General features: G+C 37.8%; 1 protein-coding gene across 1 annotated transcript in view; it reads left to right on the forward strand.

Moving 5' to 3' along the window:
- Nucleotides 1–9998, forward strand: part of CFAP99 (cilia and flagella associated protein 99) — a 58943-nt gene extending 48945 nt beyond the window's left edge. Inside the window, exons 14-15 of the mRNA XM_074821347.1 lie at nucleotides 7163–7325; nucleotides 9573–9998. Coding sequence (XP_074677448.1) covers nucleotides 7163–7325; nucleotides 9573–9740 — 331 coding nt within the window. The 3' untranslated portion in view covers nucleotides 9741–9998. The remainder of the gene's footprint in view (nucleotides 1–7162; nucleotides 7326–9572) is intronic.
- The last annotated feature ends 2248 nt before the right edge of the window (nucleotides 9999–12246 follow it).

Genomic DNA, 12246 nt, shown 5'->3' on the forward strand with positions numbered 1-12246 from the left:
TGACAGTATTGCCCCAGGATTCAGAGCTAATACTATATCTTGAGAAAGAAGTTCTGACTTTCTTCTGTCCCTTTTCAGCTAATCAGAACTAATTTGATGTTATTAGAATCATTCTAGCTTGCTACTTAAAGTGGTTTCTCATTTTCATCTAAACCAATACATTAGGGCTATAGTTTTCTTCCTTGAACTTCATTTGTTATGTGAAAAGGCAGGCCTTATTCTAGAAGTTAAAAATGTTTTAGGAAGGAGATTTTCTGATAACAATAATAAGTTATAAATTAAATACTTTATAGCAGTAGATCAAAGAGAAAATTCTTTGCTTACAGGCTCTTATGAAATTCTGTATTCATGATTCATATTTATTATTCATTATCATATTTATTATTCATCGTCATAAAGGATCCATAACCATCATAGATGCCTCACATATGGAGAAGACGGGTCCCTTCCACAAAGAGTTTAAAACCTAAGTTAAAGCTCTTTACAAATAAAGCTGAGCAGGAAGAAAGCCTGGGTAAAAGTATAAAATACGGCATACCTCTTGATCTTATGCCATTTTTATTGAATCTTCACTATTTGCCATTGTTTTCTTGCAAGTTGTCTTTCACCTTTTCACTTTTGTGGGTTTGGGAGGTTAGTCCTTGTCTTGCCATATTTATTTTACAAACATGTTCAGGCTGACAGTCTAAAGACATATTCTATCAGGCTAAAAACATATGTCTTCAGACATTCTTAGATTCATGTTTATTGCTGAGATATTGAAGGGGGCTTCTTAGAGTTCAATTCACGTTATTGATTTATCATCCAGTCCTAAATCTCAATTACAGAAGGCAGTATTGATGTATTCATTTAACTAGGTTTCACTAGTCCCAGCTTTAAATTGGTTTGTTGCTGACAGTTAATCTCCAAAGACTGGAGTTTTACTATGTTAGTACTTAAGAAGATAGTTTAATGAATTTAATGAATCAATAACTGCAGCTGCAGTGGATTGACTGCATAGATCAGTGACCCTCTCTTCTATGGCATATATAGAGAAAAGATTTTAGGACTAAAGAACCTGAAATGGAGTTGGAGATGGAAATATACTCTCATCACTAAACATTCAGTGTTGTGAAAGCCTGTGGGAGCAACTTAAGCCACTGCTTTCCACTAGAGATTATTCCAACTAGGCATTAAGAACTTGTATAATACATAAAACCCGTTTCACTAGTAACTACTTAAAGAATTGTTTGTTAAGGTAGATGTGCAGTCTGTGAATTTTGCATAGTAGTGGGCTCCTTTAAAATAGACTCTTTGGCTTAATTCAGATCTAAAACTGTTCTGATCCTGAAATAAGCTATGCTTCAACGAGAAGCTAACTTTGATTCACTTTTTGTCCTGACATTTGAAATTTTTTTTAGAACAGACCAGCATGCCAAAGATAGTTGAATCCAAATGAAATTAAGCACTTAATTTGCAAGCTTCTAGTCAGACTAATGATAAGTAATACAGTAATTTTAACGGAGCCCTGTTTGCTCTCCAAATAAGAAAATACGGTTTCATTATAGACGATGTAAGACATTTCCTTTCAGAGCTCCCAGGCAATCTACGTACATAACTTAGAAGCATCAACTATAAAGAGCCATCATCAAAGTATACCAGGAGTGTTGTTCTTTGGGAGTGTATTTCATGCATTTTCATCCAGAATCCAAATCTAGTGTGATTTCTGTTAATACAGCAATATGGCACACTGGCCTATTTACAAATGCTAGATGCTTTGCTGCAGCTTTTATTTCTCTCTAGTCAAACTATAGGCTTTGTGTGTTAAACCTGATTTACAGATCTTGAATCCTGTAATATCTATCAAGTCATTGTGAGTGATTAATTGCTTGGGCTGTATTATTGATATGCTGCACAGGAGATGTAAAAGGCAAATTTTTATGTTTACAGAATTAATTCATAATTATAGGGATAGAATAGCAAATCTTACCAATGGTCCTCATAAGATATCCTTATGCATCAATATAAAATTACATGTTATATCTTAAATTGTGTTATGTTGAAAGCTACTGCTAATCAGCTAAAGTATGGCAGCTAAGCTTTTTTAAACAAATGTGCTTTAGTTAGTGTCAGCTGGAGTTTAATTGGGTCCCTACCACGCAGGTTCCTTTCAATATTATTTACAAACAGACATACATCAACACAAAAGCAGCACATTGAGCAAGCATATAATGAGCTATATTAAACAAAATAGGAAATGGAACATGAAAAATTACAGAGACATCAGCCCTTAATAGTCTGCAAGCCATGACATCCATCACAGCAGTGGCTTTGTGAGTGCTTGCAGAACACTTAAGAATCAATTCAGTATATATGCAGGAGACCCCTTTAATTGCTAGAATTTCACACAGTTTGAAAATCAGCACTGGCATATGAAGTGGACAAACATTTGAGTTCTCAGCTTTCGAACATGAGCACCAAAAGTTTTACAAATGTTTGAATACATGCTAATGTACTAAAGTTATGTGCCTGTATACTTCAGGTACAATTCCATTTCATTCCAGTGAACTACATCTATTACTGCAAGTAATTTAATGCACTAAGAACCAAGCAACAGATCAAACCAGTTGGTGCTGAGACTCCCTCCATCCACATTATCTGTGGTTGGGGGGTTTTACTTTGGATTGGATTTAGCACAATCTTGGGACTGCGTGCTCTCACCATTCATGTGGTTTAAAACTGTCCAGAGGAGTTACCTCACAAAACTTCACATACTCAATTCCTGGCTCCTCTTCAAGCCCAGCTAGTGAACACCACACCATCCTTTTGTTTGTCCCACATAGATGACAGTAGCACATCCATGCCCCCACCAGTCACTGGCACATATGTAAGGTAGATGGAAGCCAGCCTTATTTCTGTTCTCACTCATGTTCTGGCCTTGTTTGTTTTCCTGCTCATTTTCAAGTGATATGACAGTGCCTGCTGCCCAAGCCTCCTCCCCTCTCCAAGTCAGGGCAACATCCACATGAAGGTTGCAGTTCCAGTGTGGCACTCTGAACTGACACTAATCCTCCTTGACTTCCGTGTACATGAGGAAGATGCACAGACTCCCACCAACACAAAAGTTTACCCCATCCCCATCTCACACTGTGGTAATGGTGTAGCACACTGGGGTCTCAGCACTGGATTACAAACGATGGCGTGTTTGCCAAGGTGGCAAAGCACTCCTTCGCTCTCTGCCTCTGCAGTGCTCAAACCCCTCCTTGACAAGGGGCACTGACCACACACCAGTGCAAGACCTTGAACTGGGGGGGAGTGTGGAAATAGTGTGAGGGCAGCCATGGCAGGAAGATAAGGGAAAAGGCTGGTTACGAGGAGGAAGAGGGAGAGCAAGCAGAAGGGAGGATTATGGATGAATGTGGTTGTCCTTTCTAAGGAGAACAAGCTCCTTTAAGCAGGTGTTCCCTGGACTGTCCAGGTCTGACTTAGGGGGTGAAAGGCCTCCTGGGTGAGGAGGGGAGAATGGAGCCCCATCCTCCAAAACCTGCACCAACACCCTGGCAGCACAACCCTGTGATGCAGCACACAGCTGAGGGAAGGGACACACAAGCACATGGAAGTGGAAAGATGTAACAGGGGAACATGTGCCATGCTATCCCTAGCTGTTGCTAGGGATCCGGGCTGTTGCTTCAGATCTCCAAAACATAGCCTAGAATAATGAAAAAAGGTGAATAATTAGCAATATAAGGGACTTTTGTTTGGTACTTCATAATATTTGTGATTTCATTAATTTTGCAAATTTCATAAATACTTAAGAGTTCTGTATGTGTTTGCAATAAGGAAGTAAGATATAGTTTCTTGGTCCCTACTGCTGGTAATGAGTTCTTCACTAGCATTGAAACAGAAGGAGGAACTTTGTTAGCAATGATGAATCAGAAATATAAATATGTGAAGAGAGGCTGTAAAGAAGACAGAGCCAGGCTCTTCTCAGTGGTGACCAATGAGTGACAATGAGAAGACAATCATTTACATCAGTAAATACTTTTTTACTGTAATGGTGACTGAGCACTGGCACAAGTTGCCCAGAGAGGTTGTGGAGTCTCCATCCTTGAGATATTCAAAAGCCGTCTGGACACGGTCCTGGGCAAGTGGCTCTGGATGGCCCCATTTGAGCAGGGGGGGGGACGACAAGATGACCTCCAGAAGTCCCTTCCAACCTTACCCATTCTGTGATTCTGTGAATGAACTTTGATTATACAGATTGATAATCTTTATTTCAAATGAGGAAAACACTGTTACGAATAACAATCACTTCCCCACCTAAAATTAGGTGCTTAATAAATTAATTGTTTTGGGAGTCAGATTTTGAGTGCTTAAATCCCTCACATTAGTACAAAACATAATCAATCTAATAATGTAGTGTTTTTAAATGTCAAAATAATGACTCCCTTAACAGGGAACTGTTAATAGATACATTCATTTTCCTCACTGCAATAACTAAGAATCATATAGTGCAGGAGAGAAAAAAAGGTAAGGTACTGTGAAGTAGACAGCCCTAGTCACTGAAACTGAGGGTATGAGGAAATTTTAAAAATATATATATTTATTGTACTACAAAGCAATACTATTTCTGCTTTTAAAAATACATTTGTGTTTATTGCATAAAACTCCATTTTGTAAGGTGAGCTTATAAATATAGTCCTAACTGCTTAAGTTAATATTTTGATGCCTAGAATGGTCAAGTAGACATTTTTACTCCATCTCCTACAAGTATTGAGTCAGTTAAGAGCTGTCATACCTCTATCTCCTTATATTTTTAATGTACAGCTGGAGTTTGAAAATGTAAATGAAGAGCAAAATGTAGTTTTCAGGAGGAATCCTCCATGCAAATCTTCAAATTCCCCATTTTTTAAACACAGCTGGGAAGACCTAATCCAACTATTTCAAGTGTTTTAATTTCCTGCAGAAAAACCTTTAATGCTGAATTGCTGCTGCTTCAGTTATAGTCCGGATGACCTACTGGACCTACAGTCCATTTGGCCAGATGCTAAATTTCAGGGCAGATAGTTAAATAATTACAAGGGATATGTAAGTAAGAAGACGCTGGACTGTCAAACTCCATGACAACTTTGTAAAATGTGAAGTAAAAAAATACTTATACATTTTAAAAATTCATTACATTTACTAAGGAAATAATTGAGACAACAAATATGGGATGTCAACTGCGGTTTACAATGGCTGGAACATACTTTAAATAGAAAGACCCTTACGTTTTACCCATCACTGATGAAATTGTTCTGTACTTCATCATAGTGAGCCAAAATCTTTCTGCTGTTGACTGTATGTATAGCTTACATGGAAAGTGAATAGAGAATGAAATCAGTGGTAGATTAACACTAAAAGGTACTTTCTGACAAGGTCACTAAGCAAAAACTAGAGTTTGTTAAACCATGTTAAACCATACATATGGACTTCAAAAATATTACAAATTTTTTCAAAGTCTTTGGTAGGAAAATATGTTTTTAATTATGGCAGACTCACAAAGGGACCGAAGACTCTTGTATGAGACCAAAAGAAAAGAAAATCAACAAATTATCTTTTGGAGCAAAGGTTTGACATTACATTTTAGGAACTAGTGCGATTCTTACAGATCGATTTTCATTCAAGGTGCTCATTCAATACTAGTAGCTGGTAAATAAACTTAAAAGTAAAATTAAAATGGTTTCTGCATATTTTTTCCATAAATTATCACATAATTTTCTATTGCATCTGGAGAGCATATTTCTAAGTATGTAGTACCCCATTCAGACTGGCTATTAACCTTACTTCCTTAGGAAATACGTGATATGGGGTGGCAGAGATTGTATGAGCTTTTTCTATCTTGAGTCCTGAAAGTTCTCAACTGACCATCACAGAAGAAGAGAATTTTTAAAATTTCTTTTTTCATTCCTTCCCTTCTTTGTGTTTCTGTTATGATGTGGTGTGGCATCTGAAAATCTATGGGACTGGCAGCTTTCCGGAATAGTGTAGATGAATGGCACATGACTTCATGTAGAAGAGAACTGAATATTACTCTGAGGATAAGAAACTATTCACAGTGTTAATTCAGAAGCAGCTGCTGCTGCTTCATGATGTTAAATCTCTTGCTCTATTTCCTGTAATTGTATTTACAAGAATCTGGATTTGCATGTAAGGAAAGGTTTTGTTGCTTATTCCCACTGACAATATTTAATCATCAAGTATTTACATATTATTATATTCTCCTATATCCCTTGGAATGCAATGCCTTGTTACAATGCACATAGAGATAATCCATGTTCTCAATTAGATTAAGTGAAAGTTCATAATTTTTAGATTTACAGAATAGTGTTAAAATTTAATCTCAGTGTAGCAGAGTATATCACAATATTAAGGAGCATAAAGGAAGTGTTGTCCTAACCAGATAGCATGACACAAACAGCAGAGAAGTTCAGGAAGTGACTCAGGAAAGCAACTGGAAATGTTGGATGTTAAGTGAATCACTATGTAATGTGGTGTAACCTACATGAAGAAGTTGTGAGTAAATTGTGCCAGTTGGGTGAAAGTAAGCAAAAACAGATAAAATGTAAACTCCAGAGGACAGAAAAGTAGCTACAATGGAAGGAAAAAAAAGGAAGACTGTCTGATAACCTCTCTCTCATGCCTTAGTTTTATGCTGCACATGGTGTTACCAATTTATGCTCACCTAGACCAACTAACCTTTATTAATACATCACCATCCCATAGATTCTGAATCTGGGCACTGAGATTCATTTGCCAAGGAATACAGCAATCGAGATGAATAATAATGATCATATAATGAAAACTCCACAGTTCTCACAAGCAAAAAGCTGCAGTTATTATCATAGGTGCTGCACATGCTTTTTCTAAAGAATGTCATGGCAGGCTTGAAATACTTCAGATATTGTCATCATGGCATCCTGTGGGAAGAAATTATTCCATACTGTTTAGTAATGCTGTTCTGTAAACAAGAAGCAAGTTGTGAATATCACATTCAAGCTATATGATTTAAACCTGTTTTGAGTCTAGCTGGTTCCCAGAAGCAAGAGCAAATTCATTATTATCAAAGTAATATATGCCCAGATGGATTTATTCTGTGGGTTGATATTATTTTACCTTCTCATTGCTCTTTTTGATTTTGCAGGCAAGAAGAAAAAAAAAGAAAGTCTCAGTCTGGTGAAAGGCCTATGAAAGATGAACGCATTTTAAACCTGCAGAAAAAGATTCTAGAAAAAAAAATGGAGCGTACAAAGCAAGCAGGACTCTTAAAGATTACCCCCCAGAAAACCAGCATCGCATCAAGGAAGGTCTGGGAGTTACATAAGGAGAAAAGCTCTGCAATAGATCTGCTGTTCACAGACCTTTGCTCAACTGCCAGCACTGGCAAGGGGGGCAGAGGCAGATGGTGCCGTACATGACTGGCAATAGCCTGCTTCCTGCATAGGCACGATTTCTCCAAACCATGGCCTTGACCTCACCTTCTTGTCACACATTCTGCTACCACAGAGCAGGGCTCATCCATACGACACCTAGCTTGCCACTCTTATCCCATCAAAACAGCATCTTACCCCCTGTCTCTAACTTGTCTTTCTCAGCTTCCTATCACCCACACCCCATCACACCAAACTGGGGTGCTCACCCCCTCTCTCACCCAAGGCATGTTACAGTTTATCATTCCCCATGGCTTTCACCTCGCCTTTCCTCAGCCTGGTCCTACATCAGATGGAAGCACCAGTAGCTTTATGCTGGTTCACACTGGTTGTGTTTCCTTGGCAAGTGTCTAAAGTAAGCGGTGAGGAACTGCTGCTCCTGCTGCTGCTGCCGCCTCTGCCATTGCCTCATGCATGCCTAAGATTTAGAAGTGGTTCATATACCAGTAATAGTACATGTACCACAGCATATGGAACACTGCAGTGAACAGTCATGATGGGATCACTTTTAAAAGCTGTACTAGCCCAATGTAAAATTGGAAGTAAATCTCCCAATCCATTAAAATAATACTAACCCTTTACCTATTTTGTGAGAAAGCTAGATGAAGCTGAATTCAATGAAGAGGAAAACTGTATTTTTCAAGTGTGTATAGTTTAAAAACCGAAACAGTGCAATCTTTCAGAGTATCAATGTTTGCTGCCTTCAGAATCCCCATTTCAAGCAAGCAAAACATGTAGGTGCTTATGTAGAGAGCTGGGTGTATCCCTTTCAGCAAAGAAAACATTGAAGACCTATTTGAAGAAAGCATTTCCTAAATTGGGATGGCTTTCTGAACTGAGGTTTTGAACACATGCTTAAATGCTTTGCTGAATGTAGTCCAGAGTAAAGTAGAAGCAATAAATGCAGACTTCAAAGGAAATCAGCCATGTAATTACAAATGTGAGGCATTTTTAAAATAAACAAAGAAAAATTACAAATTCACAACTAGAACTTTTGACTACCTGATGTGGGTCTGTCTGAGTGCTCTGGTGTCATATGAATGAGCAAAAAAGCCAAGGTTTGAAAGTTGTTCCAAAGTTATTGATTTTTCTGTTTCTTGAGTTTAGCGTTACACAGTAAGTCTCTTAAAATGTCACGGTGTTTTTGTTTATGTTCCACTCAAATGATAAGACATCTGTAAAAAAAAAAAAAAAAAAAAGAAAAAAAATCAAGGTTACTATAAAGTATTTAGCTCTTTTGATGTATCTTCCATCAGTGCTGTTCAGCTCTGCATGACCCTATCCAAGTGTTACTGCAGTGAAGTGGCTCAGTTCTGATCTTTATTGTAGTTGAACTGCATATTGCTGAAAATGGTGCTGGTGTGACTATAGGGAAAAAATCCTTCCTTAGTTATAATGCAATAGTTATCTGGCATTCAGTTTGTACTGCTACCTTTTAGGTTCCTCAATAAGTAGAAAAAAAGTGACACTAACCCCTTGTATTGAAGTTCCAGATTGTGGCTTCAGTTAAATTGCGACGGACCTTTGGGCCCAATGGGTTTGTGCTGATACCAGTCAATGTAATGTTTATTTATAAATCACTATTACATTCTTAATAAAACAGAATTTATTTCACAATTTGGAAAACTAACCATAAGAAAACTGTCATTAATGAAAAAAAAAGTATTTTTCTACCATTTTTAAGCAAAGAATCAGATGTAAAAGTAGCAGTTTTCTGTTTGTTCTGAGCTTTTTAGAGAATGCTCCCTTGTGAACCCAGCTTTTGAATCCGCAAACCACTAGTCTGATAGGATTTGTGCAACTGTTCATTTATGGCTTCAAGAATAAACTGTTAGCAAAGAACATAAAGTAGCAGTGTTGAGCAAAGCATCCAGAGGTAGTTTTATCTTGACTTAATATTTGGTGGAGTGTTGCAGCTGTGTTTAATTCACCTTAAACTGGGCAACCCACTTGAGTTACCTTTCTATTCATTCTGCCCAGTTTGATGCTGACAAGTTTCCCAATCATGTTAGCAAATAAACTGTGTTGCCAGCCAGCCAGATTATCAAACAGCAGTTAAGTGTATCCTCTAAAGAGAACCACTGTGTCATCTGTAGTCTGATCATCTGTGTGTCTTTTCTGCAGGATTCTTTGCAATGGAACCACTGGAAAGAACTGGAAGAGAGTCGGGAAAGACAGTTCAAGATCCTTCAACATGGCTTCATGGCCCGAGAGACAGCTCAGAAAATGGCTGCCTATGAGGCAGCAAGAAGTGGAGCCACAGTCTGTATATTGCGCTCTGAAGTAAAATAAAATACATTTGGAACAAATTCAGCCCTGTGGGAAATCTCCCAGTGTGCCTATTTACTACAAGGTTGAATTTTAATCTTTATTTCACCTTTACAGTGTGATTAGAAAAATTTGGGTCATACAGGCACAATAGAATAAAAATATGTTAAGTTTTTTTGTAATAGAATTTTATTTTTATGCTATAACAATACATTTTTTCTGTTAGGATCAAAAGCTCCTTCTTTTCTGTCAGAATTGGAGCTCCTACAATAAAATGGCAAATATCTGGGTAAGAATGTTGAGATCCGTGTTTCTGTTATCATTGTATACTATGCCATGGTTTGCTATGCTCATCTTCCAAATGAATAAAAATCAGGGCAAAATCCAAGCAACATTTGTTTACATATGCATCTTTCCAGAAGGCATGGTCAGCCCAAGTTCCTAACATGTCTGCTTTCATGACAGTAACTGTGTGTAAGAGGATCACCAGCTTTAACACCAGTTTTAGAGGATGAGGGAACAACTGTTTAGAAGGTTTAGATGATACAGGAACTTCAAGGAGCCAGAGTCTAGATTCTAGACCCAGACAGACCATCCTCCTATTCGCAGATGTGAATCTCTTCAGTCTTTAAACAGTGGAAGGAGTACATAACATTACGTGATCTCTTTATGGAGCAGCTTCCAAAAAAGTCAAAATTTTGTTACTCACCTAGAAGATAATTTGCCCTCTATGACAATCTCTATACTGTGTAAAACAGCCTTTGAATCACAAGACTTATTCTAGGCACAAAGCCAAGGAGGATATAAATCTGAATTAAAATCTGCACAGCAGTAAGACTATGTAATGTATTTCTATTTTAACTCAATGCCAGTTACTAAGTGTTTAATTATGGCTATTGCAAATATTTAAATTGAAGGAGACTGTCACTGACATTAGAATCAGGCAGCTGCTTTTAATGCTCTCACATTACATTTCTCACTTTTTACTGAAGGAATTCTAATGGAATTCTTTTGTTGCCATCTAGCTGTGAAGATCACTGCCACAATCCACAAGTTGATAAAATGTGCTGCATTTTTCATTCCAAGTAAATGCTACAGTCGTCCACAAAACCAATGTAGGGCTCATGCTCTGTAGGAAGAGTTAAGGAGCATAGGAAAGTGAAAAGAAGGGATCACAGCAGGAGAACTACAGAGAAGAGGGAACTACGACTCTATGTCTAGTAAGGGATTGTAATAGCTTAAAATGACAGACCCTCAGTGGCAGGGAGTTTACCTTCCTTTGTGGTTGTTCAGCATTCTGTTGCATTGTATTCTGGAAGAACAAAGCCAAGTGCTGACTGTAACACCTTGGTTTTCCAAGCTAGCAATTAACAGGGCTGACAGTCATGGTCCGGGATAGTGCATAGCTGAATAGATCCCCTTAAACTTTTTGATGTGTTTTGTGTTTTAAGAATTTTTTTAAAAAAAAAATCATCATTAAGCAAACAGATAGAAAAGTGTATTTAGGTAGATAATATGGAAATTTCAAAACCCCATCATACAGCATGCTTCTTCCTGTGTGATGTCGGACCCAGTTTTCAAAATTCTCACTGAATTGCAATCAAGCTGATTCATAACTGTTGCCTTCTCCATATTTTCCCTGCTCTCAAATGAAAGGCCTGAGGAATAGAGGAATCTCAATAATCCAGCTGTGGAATTTTTACCTTCAGAAGTCACAGCCCTATTGCTGCTTTAGGATCTTATGCATAAAGTCATCTTCAGAATCAGTGTTTTGAGAACATAAAAGAATGTGAGTCTTCTGGGAAAAACGTCAACATATTCCTATATTAATATTTTTATATCAATATTGATATTTTGCTATTAATATCAATATTTATATTGATACAAATAGCAGTATTGCTATAAATTTTATAGCAATATTGATAAGTTTATATCAATATAGCCTATTGATTTTTCAGTGATGGTAGGTCTTGTGACAGAATACACAGAATAACATAAAAAATACCACATCCCTCCTGACAAACATGGATATCTTGACGTTGGAGGCAGCAGATCCTATCCAGAACCACTCTGCCTCTGGCCACTAGAACACATTCTCTAGTATTCCTGTTCCAGCCATGTGGTACTCAAGAAACCTGAGGTGATCCAATGCAGACCCAGCAAAAGTCTGGTAGGACGTGTTAGCTTTATATTACAAAAGCTGCTGTAATGCCATTGGAGCCAGGTGAGCTTTGAAGCAATACAGCTGCATTCACACTGCTGCCTCAGCTAGTGTCTGTGGCACAGACCACCTGCAACCTGGTTAAGCCACCTTCATGGAAACACAGGTGGATGAATAAATTAACAATTCATTCATTTACACATTTGTTACACTCTTTGCAGCCAAGAAGATGAAGGTAAGTGCACAAGCCTGACTCTTAAATCATCTAACAAAACAGACTTACAGAGGTTTCACCCGTCTGATCTTAGTGCCAGACTCATTAAGAAACTCTTTTAGTGGCAAAAGCTGGCATCCCAGAGGTCTCTTATT

This window comes from Strix aluco, chromosome 4, assembly GCF_031877795.1.
Source record: "Strix aluco isolate bStrAlu1 chromosome 4, bStrAlu1.hap1, whole genome shotgun sequence".
In the NCBI taxonomy this organism is placed as follows: Eukaryota; Metazoa; Chordata; class Aves; order Strigiformes; family Strigidae; genus Strix; species Strix aluco.